The 24,014-nt window shown below is 39.9% G+C and overlaps 5 protein-coding genes across 7 annotated transcripts; 2 read left to right on the top strand and 3 right to left on the bottom strand.

The window, feature by feature from the left end:
• Window positions 1-1,640: 1,640 nt before the first annotated feature.
• On the bottom strand, window positions 1,641-7,630 carry LOC125907246 (uncharacterized). Of its 2 annotated transcripts, none has more exons than XM_049608402.1 (2): window positions 7,404-7,630; window positions 1,641-2,281 (listed from the first exon to the last, which is right to left on the bottom strand). In XM_049608402.1, the coding sequence occupies exons 1-2, from the start codon at window positions 7,413-7,415 to the stop codon at window positions 1,703-1,705; spliced, it is 591 nt and encodes a 196-aa protein (XP_049464359.1). In that variant the 5' UTR covers window positions 7,416-7,630; the 3' UTR covers window positions 1,641-1,702. The 2 variants fall into 2 exon arrangements, with proteins under 2 accessions (XP_049464359.1, XP_049464358.1); XM_049608401.1 differs by lacking the exon at window positions 7,404-7,630 and adding an exon at window positions 2,345-2,660.
• On the bottom strand, window positions 6,602-10,237 carry LOC120959708 (adhesive plaque matrix protein-like). The gene is made up of 2 exons (XM_049608400.1): window positions 10,000-10,237; window positions 6,602-7,340 (listed from the first exon to the last, which is right to left on the bottom strand). Exons 1-2 carry the CDS (start codon window positions 10,009-10,011, stop codon window positions 6,696-6,698), a joined length of 657 nt encoding a protein of 218 aa, XP_049464357.1. The 5' UTR covers window positions 10,012-10,237; the 3' UTR covers window positions 6,602-6,695.
• Window positions 10,238-11,046: 809 nt separating this feature from the next.
• Window positions 11,047-13,361, bottom strand: LOC120956235 (cuticle protein-like). Its single transcript, XM_049608978.1, has 2 exons — window positions 13,207-13,361; window positions 11,047-13,143 (listed from the first exon to the last, which is right to left on the bottom strand). The coding sequence occupies exons 1-2, from the start codon at window positions 13,216-13,218 to the stop codon at window positions 12,565-12,567; spliced, it is 591 nt and encodes a 196-aa protein (XP_049464935.1). The 5' UTR covers window positions 13,219-13,361; the 3' UTR covers window positions 11,047-12,564.
• Window positions 13,362-13,846: 485 nt separating this feature from the next.
• Window positions 13,847-16,949, top strand: LOC125907247 (cuticle protein-like). Its single transcript, XM_049608403.1, has 3 exons — window positions 13,847-14,022; window positions 14,086-14,628; window positions 16,889-16,949. The coding sequence occupies exons 1-3, from the start codon at window positions 14,011-14,013 to the stop codon at window positions 16,922-16,924; spliced, it is 591 nt and encodes a 196-aa protein (XP_049464360.1). The 5' UTR covers window positions 13,847-14,010; the 3' UTR covers window positions 16,925-16,949.
• A 2,306-nt stretch (window positions 16,950-19,255) lies between these two features.
• On the top strand, window positions 19,256-22,887 carry LOC120959718 (adhesive plaque matrix protein-like). 2 transcript variants are annotated; one of them, XM_049608399.1, is made up of 2 exons: window positions 19,256-19,489; window positions 22,149-22,887. In XM_049608399.1, exons 1-2 carry the CDS (start codon window positions 19,478-19,480, stop codon window positions 22,791-22,793), a joined length of 657 nt encoding a protein of 218 aa, XP_049464356.1. In that variant the 5' UTR covers window positions 19,256-19,477; the 3' UTR covers window positions 22,794-22,887. The 2 variants fall into 2 exon arrangements, with proteins under 2 accessions (XP_049464356.1, XP_040239261.2); XM_040383327.2 differs by lacking the exon at window positions 19,256-19,489 and adding an exon at window positions 21,874-22,085.
• The last annotated feature ends 1,127 nt before the right edge of the window (window positions 22,888-24,014 follow it).

Raw genomic sequence — 24,014 nt, 5'->3', positions numbered from 1 at the left:
ACAGCAACGTGCGTACAACGCCAGTAAGTGAAACTTGAATTTGTCGGCTTTTTTTTTGGCAGCTGGTCGAACGTTACGCAATCGACAATGTAGAGCGCAACGAACGAGAAGAGACAAAAAAAAAAACGCAGACGAACAAGCATGTGCGATTTTCTGTCCCGTGCCGGGTAAAATGACGGTGGTATTTTTTTTTTTACACAACTCATTTCTGCAATTCGTTTCACTTCCATCGTTCCCTCCGCTCGCAAAACGGCTGGTCTAAGGCCAGGCGCGTACACCGTGCTGCTGTCACAACAAGGGCCCGTCCGAAACGACGACGACCACGCGACACACACGCAGGCTACCTTGAACTTTTGTCGGTTGGACACGGACTCTTTCGCGGCGGTGGTACAACAGGTATTATTTAGCCATTTCCTTACTTTTTCCCAAGCTCCGCGGACATTTGGAGCGGGAATGTGTGGTCTGGCCAATGCGTTCGATCGTATACGATTGTGGTTGTACTCGTTTGAAACGATGCTCTCGCACACCGAATTGTGGCTCAGTGTCACCCTCGCTCGGTCACCCGGTTCAATTAAGATTAAGCGAGCCAGACACCGATTCCGACCGACGATCCACAACGCCACAACAATCCTTCACAGCGTCTTGTCCCTGTGAATGTGAAGTCGAATTGGATTTGGCGGATTATTTTCGGTGGTAGCGGATCCGTTTTTATCCACCTGGGAGGAGCCACCGAGGGTAGGAGTGGAGTCTCTTAATTGATAATCCATACGCACACCTGCATACTAATCGCAAGGGGGCTTGTGTTGTATGTCGCGTTGTGGCGACCTATACCCAATCTATATTTGGACGGATGGATGGGAGCATTAAACCAAAAAAAGGGTCGCTCTTAAAAGTCGCTCCACAGTCGCCCTAAGCGATGGGAAAATAGCAGCAATCGCACCAAAGTGATTTTCGATCTTGTACGCATAAGTGCACTGCTATAATGGATAAAACAGAAGCACTTTACTGCTCTTAATGGGGGGAGAGGGCCTACATTTAACGCCCCAAAGCTCTGGTGATCGGTCCTTGGCATGTATCCTTAAGGGTTTGGGATTAATGGGATGGTATTAAAACATGATGGTGATCGTTATTGTAGACGAAACAGAGCTTTTGGCTGTACATTAATCGCCCTTATCGAGGTTACTGTTGGGTGTGAACTGACTCTTGGCTTTAAGATGATATTCTGTACTAGTTCTGGGTTAATCTATGTTATAAAAATATTTTTTTCATGTCATGCTAGAAACCATAACATATCAATACTATTGAAAAGCTTAGTGGCTACAATTACAAATTTCGCCTGAAGCTGTTTGAATCTTTCAACCTAAATCATTGAATTGACAGCATACAGCAACAGAAACATCCGCTTTGTTGCGGTGCCTAACCTTGCTCCGAGATGGATATTTATCATTTCAAGGCATTGTAATTCGATGGTCTTTGTTTTCGGTGATTGTTTCCCACAGCGTTTGACAAGTAATTTGTTGATGAAAATAATTACAAACGGGGTTTTTACTTAATTTGGCAATAGCAAGAAAAGCATTATGAACTTCTTCTCAGGAGATAAAGCTATGTTAAGTTTGTTAAAAATTTAAGAGTTGTTTTTTAATATTAGTATTTTGACTTTATTAGTTTTATCACATTCACAAGGTATCGTTTTTCATAACATTTACCAGCCATGGGCACCATAGCCTCCGTAGGCGACCTGTGGGCCATAAGACAGGACCTTTCCACCGTAGATCGGAGCTGGCTGAGCGAGAATGCTCTTGCCGTACACCGGCTCAGCGATCAGCGTCTTGGCCGGGTAGATCGGCTCAGCGAACACGTTCTTGGTGTAGATGGGCTCCGACACGATGGTCTTGGCGTAGGTTGGCTCAGCAGCGATCACAGTCTTGGCGTATGCTGGCTCAGCAGCGATCACAGTCTTGGTATATGGGCCATAAGACAGAGGCTTCGTGTACTCGAGAGCCGGAGCCTGGTACAGAGAGTGAGGGGCAGCATAGGACACGGGCAGAGTGTTGGTAAGAGCCAGAGGCTTGCTGACCACAACCGACGGGGCAGTCTGGGCGTATCCGTGGTACAGCTGAGGCTCCGGAAGGATGGTCTTGCTCAGCACTAGCACTGGGGCAACGTTCTTGATGACGTTGGAGTAGCTCACAGCCGGGGCCACACCGTAGGACAGATGGGAGTGGTCGCTCGGGATGTATCCAGCGCTCACGCAAGCCAGGGAAGCGACGATCAGAACGAACTGGAAAAGTTGGAACTCTTGTTAATAGCTCAGGAAGAGATTTGTACCGTTAGTTCGACTTACTTTGGAAGCCATGGTTGGAGAGATGATTGCAGTGGGAGGATGTGCTTTACTGAAGACTGCTGATCGCTGAGTGATGTCGTTGTGATCAGCTGATAGAGCTTTTATACGGATTGACGGTGTGCGAAAATCCGCAACAACAGGATGTGAGAGGGGCGTCGTTTGATGGTCATCAAATCAAACGGCATTGCGTCTTTGTTGTCATTGTCATAACTATCGCTTATTGCTTTATCGCATGGTTTAAAAATGACAGAAGCATTCTTAATGTTGGCTGTTAATATGGTTAATTACTCAATCGGAGACATGTACACACGCATAAATTCACTTTTAAATTAACATGTTTGATGCTTCATTTGTCAACCCTATTGTCCATTTCAATCAATTTCGAGTTTAGTTATTTTACTGTATTAGTCTATTTTATTTGTATCTGTAATGAATATGACAATAATATGCGTAAGATGTTTAACAATTTGTTCTGTTACGTGTGTTGTTACTCTTTCCAGGTTGTTTTTGTCTGTAGCAGGTCTCAGATCATCTGATCAAATGTTTAATTTGCTATAAACCGTGCATTCAAGAGGAAGCAGACGAATTATTCTGTGGGGTTAGTGTTTGGGTTATATTTTTAGCTTTATTCGTTTAATCCATCACATTATCTCCAACAAAATAATAAATTATGGTGACATCAAAAATAAAGCACCTACAGTAAAATGAAACACCTTCAACCAATGATTTGTCAAAACAAAATATTTTTTTAACACAAATATCCGCCACAAGGGCTTAACAATGTGTCTTAATTGCTAAGCAAAGGATAAGGATGAGGAAGAACGAAGGCGAGAACGGAAGAGGGATAAAGGTGTGTGAAAATCGAAAAAAATGATAGAATGAATAAATGCAATCTGATCGTTAAGGAATGGATCATTTTGCCCATATCCGAGATGTGGCCTATCGTTATATAGATGGCGGGAAGGGTCATAATAGGAAATGGCAGATGAGAGGAAAGGAGCAGCAAGCTCATTAAGTATAACGCTGGCGATGAAGCAAGCTTGCAAGTGTAAGTAGCGAGTTTTTATCGAAGCAAGACCCAAGAATCGATAGGTGGATAAGAAGGGATAACCGCATTCTCATGACCCGAAAGAAAACGCCCCGTGGCAAGTCGATTAAGTTTACGTTGGACACCTTCCAATCCAAATAGAACATGGCTATAATAATTCTTAGCTGATCTTAGTTTATCCATGCATTTACTTCGCGATTATTGTGCAGCTTCGCAGGCAACACAGGCCAAATGTTCTTACATATAATTCATTTACAGTCTGCAGTTATCTCTCAATCTACATTTTTAATCACACAAGATTATAACTTATGTCTTTGGTTGTGCCTTCTAGCTTACTTCTTGACACATAACTCATCAGGAAATGTTAATCGTTAAGTGTATCATAAACACGTTGATTTGGGGATATCATACTCAAGGCACTGTCAGCAGTCAGAATGTGAAAATAAATTAAACAGAAAGGTCCTGCAAGAACCTTCTTTTTGTCATGCATGTAGCGCTTATTATAATCAATTCACGTTGTTTTAGTCGTCTATTTTCTATAGCATCATTTCAATAAATTAGTATGTTTACTATGTTTTTCTTACTGGCGCCGGAGAGCCAGGCTGTTGAAAGGCGTAAGGATGGTTCCAGTAAAAGTCTCCAAGGATTGGAACATTTTGGTACGTCGATGCTCCCTGTCGTGATACGTGGCATAAAATAACTTATTCTTCTTCTTCTTTATCACAACAACCGTTACCGGTCAAAACTTGCGAGAGCCACTAGTGGGGCTGACTTTCATTGATTTATTGAATATTCATAGCGGGATGGTCAGTCCTACGTATGAGGGTGAGGGCACGGTTCATTTGGGACTTGAACCCATGACAGGTAATAACCGCTTTAGTTTATTAAATCGCTCTGCTTGAAATAAGAGTGACTTTTATCAACGACTTTTTTTTCGTTTGGTGAATATTGTACCATATTGTCTAATTCATAAAATATAACTTTTCAGAACATAAAAATCGTTATAGCATCGTATAACACGTTAATTTGCATAAATCACGCGTCTATAAAGAGAGGTTATGAGTAGATATTTTGACATAAATTCTGAAAAATTTGGTCCAAAATCCATGTTATTCTTAAAAGGTTAATCCAATTCGATTGGATAAAATATTATTCGTATACAAACCAAACTGTAGTCCCTATCTAGATAAACATGATCCATGTGTTTTTTAAACAGTTAGTACCGTTATTGCCCAACCCCCTTATCATTTGTACCAGTTTTGTAAATAAATGATCAAGTAATAAGAATCGTCAAATATGTCTGCATAGCGTAAAAATTATAATCATGCAGTATCAAGGTCAATATCAATAAATCAATCATAAGAAATTTCCCCTTTTTAGAACTAAACGAATCCAGAACCATGCATAAGGTTACATAAATAAACGTTTATTTTTGCACATATCACAAATATCTCTTAGCACGCATCCAACCCATATATTATCACAGTCAAAACATTTACCAGCCATGGGCACCATAGCCTCCGTAGGCGACCTGTGGGCCGTAAGACAGGACCTTTCCACCGTAGATCGGAGCTGGCTGAGCGAGAATGCTCTTGCCGTACACCGGCTCAGCGATCAGCGTCTTGGCCGGGTAGATCGGCTCAGCGAACACGTTCTTGGTGTAGATGGGCTCCGACACGATGGTCTTGGCGTAGGTTGGCTCAGCAGTGATCACAGTCTTGGCATATGGGCCATAAGACAGAGGCTTCGTGTACTCGAGAGCCGGAGCCTGGTACAGAGAGTGAGGGGCAGCATAGGACACGGGCAGAGTGTTGGTAAGAGCCAGAGGCTTGCTGACCACAACCGACGGGGCAGTCTGGGCGTATCCGTGGTACAGCTGAGGCTCCGGAAGGATGGTCTTGCTCAGCACTGGCACTGGGGCAACGTTCTTGATGACTAGTTGCATATTGTCTAGTTGTTTATATTGTATTCTTATGGATCATAGAAGAGTAATCGCACATAATTTAAATTTTAGGCTAAAAATAATTCTTTTAAATATCCTCTTCATTTGAATTATGTGCAATTTTAATAGCTTTTTCATCTTCATTTTGACTTCTGTATTCGTCTGAGTCATGCATTTAATAAAAGTTTTTCAATAAATTTGAAACAATTCGTTTAGTTGTGTGCATAGTCGCTTAACCCAGTTCAAAGCTTAATCAAATCATCAAATATTTAATGTAATAAAAGCTGTGCTTTTAGTATAAGGAATTACAATTATTCGGTGCGATCGTTTTTTATTGTATTTAGAACTCTATGTGTTATTTATAAAAGTTCAAAATGCGTGGAATGATGAATGTTCTACATTGTATTATTGATCGAAGACTTTAAGACCAACAGCAAGTCAAGAAGCATAAAATTAAATAGTGAAATAGTTGTTCCAACTGACAATTGTTTCAATAAGACGAAATACATTGAATCAGTGATTTGTCTGTGTAAAGTTTAAAAAAAAACTGGATAATGTAGCTAGTATTATTAGTTATTGGCCGATGTTTGTTCATGATTTTATTTCCTGAATATTGTGTACCTTGAAAGATCACAATCGAACATTTTTCAGAGCGTAACACATGCAAAATTCGTTGTTAGTGAACAGATCGCTCTTAACTTGCATTTTCATCTACACAAAATTGCAAATTCTGATGTCTTTAGTAAACACAAAGAGTTTTTTGTTTATTGTAATATCATATACATATACAACATACCATAATATCATAAACGACTACAATTTCACATGACGGGAACTATAAAACGAAGAATACTATATCACGATAATTAGGAGGTATCAGGCTCAAGAACAAGGTATAAGTCATTCGTGTGTAAGTAATGATTCCTACAAAACTTTAAGTTTAACTTGATTATGTTCTTCTATGTAGATTAATCAATATCTTAGTTTTCAATAAACACGCAAATCAATTTTTATTTAGCTTGATAAGAACGCCTTTACAAATGCATTTTTCAGGCTGAATTATTGTCAGCCAAATAAGTTTCAAAACAAAATTACTACCCAGGCAGTTCTAGAATTTGAAAAGGTTGTTTGCTTAAAATAAATCAGTGATATCTAACAAAAAATATTTCGACACAGGATATGATAATAGATTAAATATCTCGACTGATCTATTGTATTACTATTGTCCATTTCAATTGGTGAATTACTAAAAAAAATCTCGAATTCATGCTTTATATTACATAAATAAACGTTTATTCTTGCACATATCACATATATCTCTTAGCACGCATTAAGCCGGTACATTATCACAGTCAAAACATTTACCAGCCATGGGCACCATAGCCTCCGTAGGCGACCTGCGGGCCATAAGACAGGACCTTTCCACCGTAGATCGGAGCTGGCTGAGCGAGAATGCTCTTGCCGTACACCGGCTCAGCGATCAGCGTCTTGGCCGGGTAGATCGGCTCAGCGAACACGTTCTTGGTGTAGATGGGCTCCGACACGATGGTCTTGGCGTAGGTTGGCTCAGCAGCGATCACAGTCTTGGCGTAGGTTGGCTCAGCAGCGATCACAGTCTTGGCGTAGGTTGGCTCAGCAGCGATCACAGTCTTGGCGTAGGTTGGCTCAGCAGCGATCACAGTCTTGGCATATGGGCCATAAGACAGAGGCTTCGTGTACTCGAGAGCCGGAGCCTGGTACAGAGAGTGAGGGACAGCATAGGACACGGGCAGAGGGTTGGTAAGAGCCAGAGGCTTGCTGACCACAACCGACGGGGCAGTCTGGGCGTATCCGTGGTACAGCTGAGGCTCCGGAAGGATGGTCTTGCTCAGCACTGGCACTGGGGCAACGTTCTTGATGACGTTGGAGTAGCTCACAGCCGGGGCCACACCGTAGGACAGATGGGAGTGGTCGCTCGGGATGTATCCAGCGCTGACGCAAGCCAGGGAAGCGACGATCAGAACGAACTGGAATGGTTGGGACTCTTGTTAGTATCTCAGGAAGAGATTTGTACCGTTAGTTTGACTTACTTTGGAAGCCATGGTTGGAGAGATGATTGCAGTGGGAGGATGTGCTTTACTGAAGACTGCTGATCGCTGAGTGATGTCATTGTGATCAGCTGATAGAGCTTTTATACGGATTGGCGGTGTGCGAAAATCCGCAACAACAGGATGTGAGAGGGGCGTCGTTTGATGGTCATCAAATCAAACGGCATTGCGTCTTTGTTGTCATTGTCATAACTCGCTTATTATTTCATTGCATGGTTTAAAATGGCTTAAAGAAGCATTCTGTCAAGCTGTTGTAGCCGTGAAGGAATTGATAAGAGAAATGTTATCACATATTTGATTATTCTCAGCTCATAGAATTTATTGGTTCTTGTTTGAACTTACTGTTACAATAGATTCAATTTATGTTTCAATTTGTTAACTTCTTTAAAGTTTTTCAATGAAATTTGTCACACATTCACATTGTTTTGCTATTAGACTATTACAAACTGTATATTTGGGTGTACTGTTGCTAAAACTACTTTATTTGTTTGTGTGCAGCAGGCATCTGATTGGCAAATGTTTAATTGAATAGGAGTTATTGAACTAACAGGAAGAAGTATAACTGTTTAGTGTGAACATTTTTAGGAATTTTCCTTGAGCTTTATTTAATTGTTCTCATATATGAACGATTATAAAGCCTAGGATTATGTTTGTAACTTAAATTAAGTGTTTAATCATTAGACATCTTTGGGAATTAGACTCTACTGTCTAGCGAATAAAGAATAAATACATGAAAAAATAAATGAATTTATAATGCACCGCGTAGAATGAAATCCAAAAAATAAAATTTCAAACAGAACTCAAAGTTGTACAGCTTTTAGTTTCTATAGCCGCACCCCCAATTTTCGTATTTTTGATATATTTTAAATAGATAAGATATCGGTCAGAAAAAGGCGTTTGTTGGTGGTTCTAGAAAATGAATGTTGTACATTATTAATTATTTTTGTCATGCATGTAGCGCTTATAGTAATCAATTAACGTTGTTTTGGTCGTCTATTTTCTATAGCGTCATTTGAATAGATTACGCTGTTTACTATATTTCTCTTACTGACGCTGGCTCTTAAAAGGCGTAAGGATGGTTCCAGTAAAAGTCTCGAAGGACTGGAACATTTTGGTACGTCGATGCTCCCTGTCGTGATACGTGGCATAAAATAACTTATTCTTCTTCTTCTTTATCACAACAACCGTTACCGGTCAAAACTTGCGAGAGCCACTAGTGGGGCTGACTTTCATTGATTTATTGAATATTCATAGCGGGATGGTCAGTCCTACGTATGAGGGTGAGGGCACGGTTCATTTGGGACTTGAACCCATGACAGGTAATAACCGCTTTAGTTTATTAAATCGCTCTGCTTGAAATAAGAGTGACTTTTATCAACGACTTTTTTTTCGTTTGGTGAATATTGTACCATATTGTCTAATTCATAAAATATAACTTTTCAGAACATAAAAATCGTTATAGCATCGTATAACACGTTAATTTGCATAAATCACGCGTCTATAAAGAGAGGTTATGAGTAGATATTTTGACATAAATTCTGAAAAATTTGGTCCAAAATCCATGTTATTCTTAAAAGGTTGGATAAAATATTATTCGTATACAAACCAAACTTTAGTCCCTATCTAGATAAACATGATCCATGTGTTTTTTAAACAGTTAGTACCGTTATTGCCCAACCCCCTTATCATTTGTACCAGTTTTGTAAATAAATGATCAAGTAATAAGAATCGTCAAATATGTCTGCATAGCGTAAAAATTATAATCATGCAGTATCAAGGTCAATATCAATAAATCAATCATAAGAAATTTCCCCTTTTTAGAACTAAACGAATCCAGAACCATGCATAAGGTTATATAAATAAACGTTTATTTTTGCACATATCACAAATATCTCTTAGCACGCATCCAACCCATATATTATCACAGTCAAAACATTTACCAGCCATGGGCACCATAGCCTCCGTAGGCGACCTGTGGGCCATAAGACAGGACCTTTCCACCGTAGATCGGAGCTGGCTGAGCGAGAATGCTCTTGCCGTACACCGGCTCAGCGATCAGCGTCTTGGCCGGGTAGATCGGCTCAGCGAACACGTTCTTGGTGTAGATGGGCTCCGACACGATGGTCTTGGCGTAGGTTGGCTCAGCAGTGATCACAGTCTTGGCGTAGGTTGGCTCAGCAGCGATCACAGTCTTGGCATATGGGCCATAAGACAGAGGCTTCGTGTACTCGAGAGCCGGAGCCTGGTACAGAGAGTGAGGGGCAGCATAGGACACGGGCAGAGGGTTGGTAAGAGCCAGAGGCTTGCTGACCACAACCGACGGGGCAGTCTGGGCGTATCCGTGGTACAGCTGAGGCTCCGGAAGGATGGTCTTGCTCAGCACTGGCACTGGGGCAACGTTCTTGATGACGTTGGAGTAGCTCACAGCCGGGGCCACACCGTAGGACAGATGGGAGTGGTCGCTCGGGATGTATCCAGCGCTGACGCAAGCCAGGGAAGCGACGATCAGAACGAACTGGAATGGTTGGGACTCTTGTTAGTATCTCAGGAAGAGATTTGTACCGTTAGTTTGACTTACTTTGGAAGCCATGGTTGGAGAGATGATTGCAGTGGGAGGATGTGCTTTACTGAAGACTGCTGATCGCTGAGTGATGTCGTTTTGATCAGCTGATAGAGCTTTTATACGGATTGGCGGTGTGCGAAAATCCGCAACAACAGGATGTGAGAGGGGCGTCGTTTGATGGTCATCAAATCAATCGGCATTGCGTCTTTGTTGTCATTGTCATAACTATTGTCCATTTCATATTGGCATGGTTAAAAAATGGCTTGAATGAGCATATCTTCTAGTTGTAGCTGTTGTGAATGACTTGATAAAAGACATGTAATAGGTTGATTATTGATTTTGATCAATTCAATTTCAATTCAATCAATTAAGTTTGATAGTGATAATTCTTAGTTCATAGTATTTATTGGTACTTGTATGAACTCACTATTACAACGGATTCAATTTCTGTTTTAATTTGAACTGAAAATATTTAATTCAATAAGAGTTATCAACCTTATAGGAAGAAGTAAAACTGTTTTGTGTGATCATTCTTAGGATATTTCCTTTAACTTTATTAGATCGTTCTCATATATGAATGCTTGTAAAGCCTAGAAGTAAGTATGTAACTTTAATTTAGTATTTAACTAAAACAAAATCGGGACTTCACTATGCCGTACTAACAATGAATAAATATGTAAAAAAGTAAATTGATAAATATAGCTCCGCGTAGAATAAATTCTAAAAAATAAAATCACAAACAAAATCTCAAGTGGTATAGCATTATTTGGCCTGATGGTGCATCATCCAAAGAAAACACTAATACTACCATGTTCTCAGTGGTCACATGTGGTTCTTATTAAACGATATTTTGTAATTAATTTTGCAGATTATAACTGCTTCAGTTTATTTATTCGCTCTGCTTTAAATAAATGTAGCATCTTTAGTATATTCAACGAGTTTTTTTATTCGCTGGATGCATATGTCCCATAATTCTTTAAAAAAAACACTTCAGGATATAAAAATCGTTATAGCATCGTACAACCCGTTGATTCGCGGATACCAGACTCAAGGTAGTTTGCTGGCAGTAAAAAGCGTGCATTTGTATAGATAAACGATTTTTCAAAAATTGATAAAAATCTCATGACCTGTTAAAAATTGTATGAAAAAACGTGTCAAATAAAAAGCACATATTCAATAGATGACAGTCAATTGAAGTTAAACTGGCGATTTCAGACAGTATATACATTTATGCGTAATTTTTAGCAATTTTTCCATATATCGGCCTAATTATTGCCCCAAGCATTGCTCTACGGCTCATAAGAATGTCATATACGACGTGAGTGGCAAGTTTTCCAATAAGTAGTTTAAGGAACTGTCGAGGAAGCCTTAATGCCAGAAAATATGTGTCTTACTTTAGGTGGCCACCACTCTAGGTCCGGATGTATAAAAATATCGCGGCAACATTTCTATAAAAAAAAATTCAGCAGCAAATAATTTTCTTTTAGATGTAATATACCATGATGGACTATACAAGCTTTCGAGACTTTTTAAAATACCACGCAGCCGAATAGTCAATCTTTGCTCAAGACGATGGTACTTGCGAAACCACTAGACTGGATAGTTCCTTGACTGAGACTGCTTCTGAAACTAAGTCACTTAAGAATGTGCACATAATTATTCACTGCATCCAAGATGTTTTTCAACAACTGTGATATGGTTTATTTGCTTCAAAATAAAATTTCATTTTCAACACATGATTTTCAACACACAACAAAGAACTGTTAAACTCAATCCAGCTTGAGGCGTGTTGAAAGTCATGCTGATGAAATTAAAAATGATTATGATGGAAATGACAAGTCTAATTGTTGTGGAATAACATATTGCACGCGGTGAATAACAATGTTTACATTTGAGTGACTTGGAAAACCCTGTAAACAGTTCAAGGACTGGTATTTGTCTGGGATCAGTCCCAGTAGCGGTAGGTATATGCTACAATATTTGAATGGGTCCAGTACCAGTAATAGGACCAGAATGGGTTCAGTGGAAGTTCTGGGTTGATAGTCAATTCCAGAGCCGGTACGGCTTTGGGAGCAGTGCCAGGACGGGTATAGGGTCAAGATCAATTCCACACCCGTTATGGGATCGGGATCAATTCCACGAACGGTATGGTATCAGGATCAATTCCAGGGCCAGAGTACGTTCATTTGGTTAAGGTTCAGAACAGACATGGGTTCTCAGGATCAGTATGGGTTATGATTCGGTTTCTCTTAATGTGTCCATTGAAATTAAAAATCACATGGCACTTGCGTTGTGTTTTAAGAAATTTGTTGCACGCATTCTAATAATAACTGTAGGTATCCTGTATCCTAATATTACTCCAGAAATTATCTTGCATAATCTTGTAACCGAGCCTTATTAACTAGTAGAATAAAAATTGCAGTAACAGAGTCGATAAATCATAATATTACTCCCCTTTTTTCTAGAGTGAAACAAATCTAAAACAAAGCATAAGATTTCATAAATAAACGTTTATTCTTGCACATATCACAAACATTTCTAAGGCTGCATTTAACCCATACATTATCACAGTCAAAACATTTACCAGCCATGGGCACCATAGCCTCCGTAGGCGAACTGCGGGCCATAGGACAGAACCTTTCCACCGTAGATCGGAGCTGGCTGAGCGAGAATGCTCTTGCCGTACACCGGCTCAGCGATCAGCGTCTTGGCTGGGTAGATCGGCTCAGCGAACACGTTCTTGGTGTAGATGGGCTCCGACACGATGGTCTTGGCGTAGGTTGGCTCAGCAGTGATCACAGTCTTGGCGTAGGTTGGCTCAGCAGCGATCACAGTCTTGGCATATGGGCCATAAGACAGAGGCTTCGTGTACTCGAGAGCCGGAGCCTGGTACAGAGAGTGAGGGGCAGCATAGGACACGGGCAGAGGGTTGGTAAGAGCCAGAGGCTTGCTGACCACAACCGACGGGGCAGTCTGGGCGTATCCGTGGTACAGCTGGGGCTCCGGAAGGATGGTCTTGCTCAGCACTGGCACTGGGGCAACGTTCTTGATGACGTTGGAGTAGCTCACAGCCGGGGCCACACCGTAGGACAGATGGGAGTGGTCGCTCGGGATGTATCCAGCGCTGACGCAAGCCAGAGAAACGACGATCAGAACGAACTGGAAAAGCTGGATCTCTTGTTAGTATCTCAGGGAGAGATTTGTATCGTTAGTTTGACTTACTTTGGAAGCCATGGTTGGAGAGATGATTGCAGTAGGAGGATGTGCTTTGCTGAAGACTACTGATCGCTGAGTGATGTCGTTGTGATCAGCTGATAGAGCTTTTATACGGATTGGCGGTGTGCGAAAATCCGCAACAACAGGATGTGAGAGGGGCGTCGTTTGATGGCCATCGCAGCGTTTGTTATGTTGTTATTCGTTTGATGAATCAATGTTACTGGCATTATTTTGCACTGATAATTTGTTATGACATTTAACTCCGAATGAGTATGTCTTTTGGATATCAGTAGATTATTTTTGATTATTTTTGAATTATTCTTGAACGATTTTAAAAGCATCAAATAAAGTAAACTTAATTAATTTATTTTTATGGAAGCAAGTTTTGTTCATTGATAAATGCATTGATTTTTTCTAACAGTTTATAAATTGCATGATACGAAAAACAATATTAGAATTAAAAACAATACCTGACTTTAGTGGCCATGGTCCCCATCTAAATGCTAAATGATTGTGTTTTAATACAGCATTTAAACTCCTTTATAGATGTTATGTCATTTCAATACACAAAACATTAAGTTTTAAAATCAGTAGCAAAAAATAACAACTGTCATTCAATCATCAAACGAACAACAACATAACAAACGCTGCGATGGCCATCACACGACGCCACTCTCACATCCTGTTGTTGCGGATTTTCGCACACCGCCAATCCGTATAAAAGCTCTATCAGCTGATCACAACGACATCACTCAGCGATCAGCAGTCTTCAGTAAAGCACATCCTCCCACTGCAATCATCTCTCCAACCATGGCTTCCAAAGTAAGTCAAACTAACGGTACAAATCTCTTCCTGAGATACTAACAAGAGTCCCAACCATTCCAGTTCGTTCTGATCGTCGCTTCCCTGGCTTGCGTCAGCGCTGGATACATCCCGAGCGACCACTCCCATCTGTCCTACGGTGTGGCCCCGGCTGTGAGCTACTCCAACGTCATCAAGAACGTTGCCCCCGTGCCAGTGCTGAGCAAGACCATCCTTCCGGAGCCTCAGCTGTACCACGGATACGCCCAGACTGCCCCGTCGGTTGTGGTCAGCAAGCCTCTGGCTCTTACCAACACTCTGCCCGTGTCCTATGCTGCCCCTCACTCTCTGTACCAGGCTCCGGCTCTCGAGTACACGAAGCCTCTGTCTTATGGCCCATATGCCAAGACTGTGATCGCTGCTGAGCCAACCTATGCCAAGACTGTGATCGCTGCTGAGCCAACCTACGCCAAGACCATCGTGTCGGAGCCCATCTACACCAAGAACGTGTTCGCTGAGCCGATCTACCCGGCCAAGACGCTGATCGCTGAGCCGGTGTACGGCAAGAGCATTCTCGCTCAGCCAGCTCCGATCTACGGTGGAAAGGTCCTGTCTTATGGCCCACAGGTCGCCTACGGAGGCTATGGTGCCCATGGCTGGTAAATGTTTTGACTGTGATAATATATGGGTTGGATGCGTGCTAAGAGATATTTGTGATATGTGCAAAAATAAACGTTTATTTATGTAATATAAAGCATGAATTTGAGATGTTTTTTAGTAATTCACCAATTGAAATGGACAATAGTAATACAATAGATCAGTCGAGATATTTAATCTATTATCATATCCTGTGTCGAAATATTTTTTGTTAGATATCACTGATTTATTTTAAGCAAACAACCTTTTCAAATTCTAGAACTGCCTGGGTAGTAATTTTGTTTTGAAACTTATTTGGCTGACAATAATTCAGCCTGAAAAATGCATTTGTAAAGGCGTTCTTATCAAGCTAAATAAAAATTGATTTGCGTGTTTATTGAAAACTAAGATATTGATTAATCTACATAGAAGAACATAATCAAGTTAAACTTAAAGTATTGTAGGAATCATTACTTACACACGAATGACTTATACCTTGTTCTTGAGCCTGATACCTCCTAATTATCGTGATATAGTATTCTTCGTTTTATAGTTCCCGTCATGTGAAATTGTAGTCGTTTATGATATTATGGTATGTTGTATATGTATATGATATTACAATAAACAAAAAACTCTTTGTGTTTACTAAAGACATCAGAATTTGCAATTTTGTGTAGATGAAAATGCAAGTTAAGAGCGATCTGTTCACTAACAACGAATTTTGCATGTGTTACGCTCTGAAAAATGTTCGATTGTGATCTTTCAAGGTACACAATATTCAGGAAATAAAATCATGAACAAACATCGGCCAATAACTAATAATACTAGCTACATTATCCAGTTTTTTTTTAAACTTTACACAGACAAATCACTGATTCAATGTATTTCGTCTTATTGAAACAATTGTCAGTTGGAACAACTATTTCACTATTTAATTTTATGCTTCTTGACTTGCTGTTGGTCTTAAAGTCTTCGATCAATAATACAATGTAGAACATTCATCATTCCACGCATTTTGAACTTTTATAAATAACACATAGAGTTCTAAATACAATAAAAAACGATCGCACCGAATAATTGTAATTCCTTATACTAAAAGCACAGCTTTTATTACATTAAATATTTGATGATTTGATTAAGTTTTGAACTGGGTAAAGCGACTATGCACACAACTAAACGAATTGTTTCAAATTTATTGAAAAACTTGTATTACATGCATGACTGAGACGAATACAGAAGTCAAAAAGAAGATGAACATGTTATTAAAATCGTACATAATTCAAATGAAGAGGAGATTTAAAAGAATTATTTTTAGCCTAAAATTTAAATTATGTGCGATTACTCTTCTATGATCCATAAGAATACAATATAAACAATTTGACAATATGCTTCTTCAAGCAATTTTTTAACCATGCAATTATGAAATGGACGATAGTTATGTCAATGACAACAAAGACGCAATGCCGATTGATTTGATGACCATCAAACGACGCCCCTCTCACATCCTGTTGTTGCGGATTTTCGCACACCGTCAATCCGTATAAAAGCTCTATCAGCTGATCACAACGACATCACTCAGCGATCAGCAATCTTCAGTAAAGCACATCCTCCCACTGCAATCATCTCTCCAATTATGGCTTCCAAAGTAAGTCAAACTAACGGTACAAATCTCTTCCTGAGATACTAACAAGAGATCCAGCTTTTCCAGTTCGTTCTGATCGTCGCTTCTCTGGCTTGCGTCAGCGCTGGATACATCCCGAGCGACCACTCCCATCTGTCCTACGGTGTGGCCCCGGCTGTGAGCTACTCCAACGTCATCAAGAACGTTGCCCCAGTGCCAGTGCTGAGCAAGACCATCCTTCCGGAGCCCCAGCTGTACCACGGATACGCCCAGACTGCCCCGTCGGTTGTGGTCAGCAAGCCTCTGGCTCTTACCAACCCTCTGCCCGTGTCCTATGCTGCCCCTCACTCTCTGTACCAGGCTCCGGCTCTCGAGTACACGAAGCCTCTGTCTTATGGCCCATATGCCAAGACTGTGATCGCTGCTGAGCCAACCTACGCCAAGACTGTGATCACTGCTGAGCCAACCTACGCCAAGACCATCGTGTCGGAGCCCATCTACACCAAGAACGTGTTCGCTGAGCCGATCTACCCGGCCAAGACGCTGATCGCTGAGCCGGTGTACGGCAAGAGCATTCTCGCTCAGCCAGCTCCGATCTACGGTGGAAAGGTTCTGTCCTATGGCCCGCAGTTCGCCTACGGAGGCTATGGTGCCCATGGCTGGTAAATGTTTTGACTGTGATAATGTATGGGTTAAATGCAGCCTTAGAAATGTTTGTGATATGTGCAAGAATAAACGTTTATTTATGAAATCTTATGCTTTGTTTTAGATTTGTTTCACTCTAGAAAAAAGGGGAGTAATATTATGATTTATCGACTCTGTTACTGCAATTTTTATTCTACTAGTTAATAAGGCTCGGTTACAAGATTATGCAAGATAATTTCTGGAGTATTATTAGGATACAGGATACCTACAGTTATTATTAGAATGCGTGCAACAAATTTCTTAAAACACAACGCAAGTGCCATGTGATTTTTAATTTCAATGGACACATTAAGAGAAACCGAATCATAACCCATACTGATCCTGAGAACCCATGTCTGTTCTGAACCTTAACCAAATGAACGTACTCTGGCCCTGGAATTGATCCTGATACCATACCGTTCGTGGAATTGATCCCGATCCCATAACGGGTGTGGAATTGATCTTGACCCTATACCCGTCCTGGCACTGCTCCCAAAGCCGTACCGGCTCTGGAATTGACTATCAACCCAGAACTTCCACTGAACCCATTCTGGTCCTATTACTGGTACTGGACCCATTCAAATATTGTAGCATATACCTACCGCTACTGGGACTGATCCCAGACAAATACCAGTCCTTGAACTGTTTACAGGGTTTTCCAAGTCACTCAAATGTAAACATTGTTATTCACCGCGTGCAATATGTTATTCCACAACAATTAGACTTGTCATTTCCATCATAATCATTTTTAATTTCATCAGCATGACTTTCAACACGCCTCAAGCTGGATTGAGTTTAACAGTTCTTTGTTGTGTGTTGAAAATCATGTGTTGAAAATGAAATTTTATTTTGAAGCAAATAAACCATATCACAGTTGTTGAAAAACATCTTGGATGCAGTGAATAATTATGTGCACATTCTTAAGTGACTTAGTTTCAGAAGCAGTCTCAGTCAAGGAACTATCCAGTCTAGTGGTTTCGCAAGTACCATCGTCTTGAGCAAAGATTGACTATTCGGCTGCGTGGTATTTTAAAAAGTCTCGAAAGCTTGTATAGTCCATCATGGTATATTACATCTAAAAGAAAATTATTTGCTGCTGAATTTTTTTTTATAGAAATGTTGCCGCGATATTTTTATACATCCGGACCTAGAGTGGTAGCCACCTAAAGTAAGACACATATTTTCTGGCATTAAGGCTTCCTCGACAGTTCCTTAAACTACTTATTGGAAAACTTGCCACTCACGTCGTATATGACATTCTTATGAGCCGTAGAGCAATGCTTGGGGCAATAATTAGGCCGATATATGGAAAAATTGCTAAAAATTACGCATAAATGTATATACTGTCTGAAATCGCCAGTTTAACTTCAATTGACTGTCATCTATTGAATATGTGCTTTTTATTTGACACGTTTTTTCATACAATTTTTAACAGGTCATGAGATTTTTATCAATTTTTGAAAAATCGTTTATCTATACAAATGCACGCTTTTTACTGCCAGCAAACTACCTTGAGTCTGGTATCCGCGAATCAACGGGTTGTACGATGCTATAACGATTTTTATATCCTGAAGTGTTTTTTTTAAAGAATTATGGGACATATGCATCCAGCGAATAAAAAAACTCGTTGAATATACTAAAGATGCTACATTTATTTAAAGCAGAGCGAATAAATAAACTGAAGCAGTTATAATCTGCAAAATTAATTACAAAATATCGTTTAATAAGAACCACATGTGACCACTGAGAACATGGTAGTATTAGTGTTTTCTTTGGATGATGCACCATCAGGCCAAATAATGCTATACCACTTGAGATTTTGTTTGTGATTTTATTTTTTAGAATTTATTCTACGCGGAGCTATATTTATCAATTTACTTTTTTACATATTTATTCATTGTTAGTACGGCATAGTGAAGTCCCGATTTTGTTTTAGTTAAATACTAAATTAAAGTTACATACTTACTTCTAGGCTTTACAAGCATTCATATATGAGAACGATCTAATAAAGTTAAAGGAAATATCCTAAGAATGATCACACAAAACAGTTTTACTTCTTCCTATAAGGTTGATAACTCTTATTGAATTAAATATTTTCAGTTCAAATTAAAACAGAAATTGAATCCGTTGTAATAGTGAGTTCATACAAGTACCAATAAATACTATGAACTAAGAATTATCACTATCAAACTTAATTGATTGAATTGAAATTGAATTGATCAAAATCAATAATCAACCTATTACATGTCTTTTATCAAGTCATTCACAACAGCTACAACTAGAAGATATGCTCATTCAAGCCATTTTTTAACCATGCCAATATGAAATGGACAATAGTTATGACAATGACAACAAAGACGCAATGCCGATTGATTTGATGACCATCAAACGACGCCCCTCTCACATCCTGTTGTTGCGGATTTTCGCACACCGCCAATCCGTATAAAAGCTCTATCAGCTGATCAAAACGACATCACTCAGCGATCAGCAGTCTTCAGTAAAGCACATCCTCCCACTGCAATCATCTCTCCAACCATGGCTTCCAAAGTAAGTCAAACTAACGGTACAAATCTCTTCCTGAGATACTAACAAGAGTCCCAACCATTCCAGTTCGTTCTGATCGTCGCTTCCCTGGCTTGCGTCAGCGCTGGATACATCCCGAGCGACCACTCCCATCTGTCCTACGGTGTGGCCCCGGCTGTGAGCTACTCCAACGTCATCAAGAACGTTGCCCCAGTGCCAGTGCTGAGCAAGACCATCCTTCCGGAGCCTCAGCTGTACCACGGATACGCCCAGACTGCCCCGTCGGTTGTGGTCAGCAAGCCTCTGGCTCTTACCAACCCTCTGCCCGTGTCCTATGCTGCCCCTCACTCTCTGTACCAGGCTCCGGCTCTCGAGTACACGAAGCCTCTGTCTTATGGCCCATATGCCAAGACTGTGATCGCTGCTGAGCCAACCTACGCCAAGACTGTGATCACTGCTGAGCCAACCTACGCCAAGACCATCGTGTCGGAGCCCATCTACACCAAGAACGTGTTCGCTGAGCCGATCTACCCGGCCAAGACGCTGATCGCTGAGCCGGTGTACGGCAAGAGCATTCTCGCTCAGCCAGCTCCGATCTACGGTGGAAAGGTCCTGTCTTATGGCCCACAGGTCGCCTACGGAGGCTATGGTGCCCATGGCTGGTAAATGTTTTGACTGTGATAATATATGGGTTGGATGCGTGCTAAGAGATATTTGTGATATGTGCAAAAATAAACGTTTATTTATGTAACCTTATGCATGGTTCTGGATTCGTTTAGTTCTAAAAAGGGGAAATTTCTTATGATTGATTTATTGATATTGACCATGATACTGCATGATTATAATTTTTACGCTATGCAGACATATTTGACGATTCTTATTACTTGATCATTTATTTACAAAACTGGTACAAATGATAAGGGGGTTGGGCAATAACGGTACTAACTGTTTAAAAAACACATGGATCATGTTTATCTAGATAGGGACTACAGTTTGGTTTGTATACGAATAATATTTTATCCAACCTTTTAAGAATAACATGGATTTTGGACCAAATTTTTCAGAATTTATGTCAAAATATCTACTCATAACCTCTCTTTATAGACGCGTGATTTATGCAAATTAACGTGTTATACGATGCTATAACGATTTTTATGTTCTGAAAAGTTATATTTTATGAATTAGACAATATGGTACAATATTCACCAAACGAAAAAAAAGTCGTTGATAAAATTCACTCTTATTTCAAGCAGAGCGATTTAATAAACTAAAGCGGTTATTACCTGTCATGGGTTCAAGTCCCAAATGAACCGTGCCCTCACCCTCATACGTAGGACTGACCATCCCGCTATGGATATTCAATAAATCAATGAAAGTCAGCCCCACTAGTGGCACTCGCAAGTTTTGACCGGTAACGGTTGTTGTGATAAAGAAGAAGAAGAATAAGTTATTTTATGCCACGTATCACGACAGGGAGCATCGACGTACCAAAATGTTCCAGTCCTTCGAGACTTTTACTGGAACCATCCTTACGCCTTTTAAGAGCCAGCGTCAGTAAGAGAAATATAGTAAACAGCGTAATCTATTCAAATGACGCTATAGAAAATAGACGACCAAAACAACGTTAATTGATTACTATAAGCGCTACATGCATGACAAAAATAATTAATAATGTACAACATTCATTTTCTAGAACCACCAACAAACGCCTTTTTCTGACCGATATCTTATCTATTTAAAATATATCAAAAATACGAAAATTGGGGGTGCGGCTATAGAAACTAAAAGCTGTACAACTTTGAGTTCTGTTTGAAATTTTATTTTTTGGATTTCATTCTACGCGGTGCATTATAAATTCATTTATTTTTTCATGTATTTATTCTTTATTCGCTAGACAGTAGAGTCTAATTCCCAAAGATGTCTAATGATTAAACACTTAATTTAAGTTACAAACATAATCCTAGGCTTTATAATCGTTCATATATGAGAACAATTAAATAAAGCTCAAGGAAAATTCCTAAAAATGTTCACACTAAACAGTTATACTTCTTCCTGTTAGTTCAATAACTCCTATTCAATTAAACATTTGCCAATCAGATGCCTGCTGCACACAAACAAATAAAGTAGTTTTAGCAACAGTACACCCAAATATACAGTTTGTAATAGTCTAATAGCAAAACAATGTGAATGTGTGACAAATTTCATTGAAAAACTTTAAAGAAGTTAACAAATTGAAACATAAATTGAATCTATTGTAACAGTAAGTTCAAACAAGAACCAATAAATTCTATGAGCTGAGAATAATCAAATATGTGATAACATTTCTCTTATCAATTCCTTCACGGCTACAACAGCTTGACAGAATGCTTCTTTAAGCCATTTTAAACCATGCAATGAAATAATAAGCGAGTTATGACAATGACAACAAAGACGCAATGCCGTTTGATTTGATGACCATCAAACGACGCCCCTCTCACATCCTGTTGTTGCGGATTTTCGCACACCGCCAATCCGTATAAAAGCTCTATCAGCTGATCACAATGACATCACTCAGCGATCAGCAGTCTTCAGTAAAGCACATCCTCCCACTGCAATCATCTCTCCAACCATGGCTTCCAAAGTAAGTCAAACTAACGGTACAAATCTCTTCCTGAGATACTAACAAGAGTCCCAACCATTCCAGTTCGTTCTGATCGTCGCTTCCCTGGCTTGCGTCAGCGCTGGATACATCCCGAGCGACCACTCCCATCTGTCCTACGGTGTGGCCCCGGCTGTGAGCTACTCCAACGTCATCAAGAACGTTGCCCCAGTGCCAGTGCTGAGCAAGACCATCCTTCCGGAGCCTCAGCTGTACCACGGATACGCCCAGACTGCCCCGTCGGTTGTGGTCAGCAAGCCTCTGGCTCTTACCAACCCTCTGCCCGTGTCCTATGCTGTCCCTCACTCTCTGTACCAGGCTCCGGCTCTCGAGTACACGAAGCCTCTGTCTTATGGCCCATATGCCAAGACTGTGATCGCTGCTGAGCCAACCTACGCCAAGACTGTGATCGCTGCTGAGCCAACCTACGCCAAGACTGTGATCGCTGCTGAGCCAACCTACGCCAAGACTGTGATCGCTGCTGAGCCAACCTACGCCAAGACCATCGTGTCGGAGCCCATCTACACCAAGAACGTGTTCGCTGAGCCGATCTACCCGGCCAAGACGCTGATCGCTGAGCCGGTGTACGGCAAGAGCATTCTCGCTCAGCCAGCTCCGATCTACGGTGGAAAGGTCCTGTCTTATGGCCCGCAGGTCGCCTACGGAGGCTATGGTGCCCATGGCTGGTAAATGTTTTGACTGTGATAATGTACCGGCTTAATGCGTGCTAAGAGATATATGTGATATGTGCAAGAATAAACGTTTATTTATGTAATATAAAGCATGAATTCGAGATTTTTTTTAGTAATTCACCAATTGAAATGGACAATAGTAATACAATAGATCAGTCGAGATATTTAATCTATTATCATATCCTGTGTCGAAATATTTTTTGTTAGATATCACTGATTTATTTTAAGCAAACAACCTTTTCAAATTCTAGAACTGCCTGGGTAGTAATTTTGTTTTGAAACTTATTTGGCTGACAATAATTCAGCCTGAAAAATGCATTTGTAAAGGCGTTCTTATCAAGCTAAATAAAAATTGATTTGCGTGTTTATTGAAAACTAAGATATTGATTAATCTACATAGAAGAACATAATCAAGTTAAACTTAAAGTTTTGTAGGAATCATTACTTACACACGAATGACTTATACCTTGTTCTTGAGCCTGATACCTCCTAATTATCGTGATATAGTATTCTTCGTTTTATAGTTCCCGTCATGTGAAATTGTAGTCGTTTATGATATTATGGTATGTTGTATATGTATATGATATTACAATAAACAAAAAACTCTTTGTGTTTACTAAAGACATCAGAATTTGCAATTTTGTGTAGATGAAAATGCAAGTTAAGAGCGATCTGTTCACTAACAACGAATTTTGCATGTGTTACGCTCTGAAAAATGTTCGATTGTGATCTTTCAAGGTACACAATATTCAGGAAATAAAATCATGAACAAACATCGGCCAATAACTAATAATACTAGCTACATTATCCAGTTTTTTTTTAAACTTTACACAGACAAATCACTGATTCAATGTATTTCGTCTTATTGAAACAATTGTCAGTTGGAACAACTATTTCACTATTTAATTTTATGCTTCTTGACTTGCTGTTGGTCTTAAAGTCTTCGATCAATAATACAATGTAGAACATTCATCATTCCACGCATTTTGAACTTTTATAAATAACACATAGAGTTCTAAATACAATAAAAAACGATCGCACCGAATAATTGTAATTCCTTATACTAAAAGCACAGCTTTTATTACATTAAATATTTGATGATTTGATTAAGCTTTGAACTGGGTTAAGCGACTATGCACACAACTAAACGAATTGTTTCAAATTTATTGAAAAACTTTTATTAAATGCATGACTCAGACGAATACAGAAGTCAAAATGA

The sequence above is a fragment of the Anopheles coluzzii genome, chromosome 3 (genome assembly GCF_943734685.1).
Source record: "Anopheles coluzzii chromosome 3, AcolN3, whole genome shotgun sequence".
Lineage (NCBI taxonomy): Eukaryota > Metazoa > Arthropoda > Insecta > Diptera > Culicidae > Anopheles > Anopheles coluzzii.
This window is presented reverse-complemented; position numbering and strand designations above follow the sequence as displayed.

What these genes read in the sequence shown, in the direction of transcription:
- LOC125907247 (XM_049608403.1), top strand. An exon ending in TCCTGTCTTATGGCCCACAG is followed by an intron (nt 14,629 to 16,888) that starts GTCGCCTACGGA and finishes TATGGCCCGCAG; the next exon opens with TTCGCCTACGGAGGCTATGG.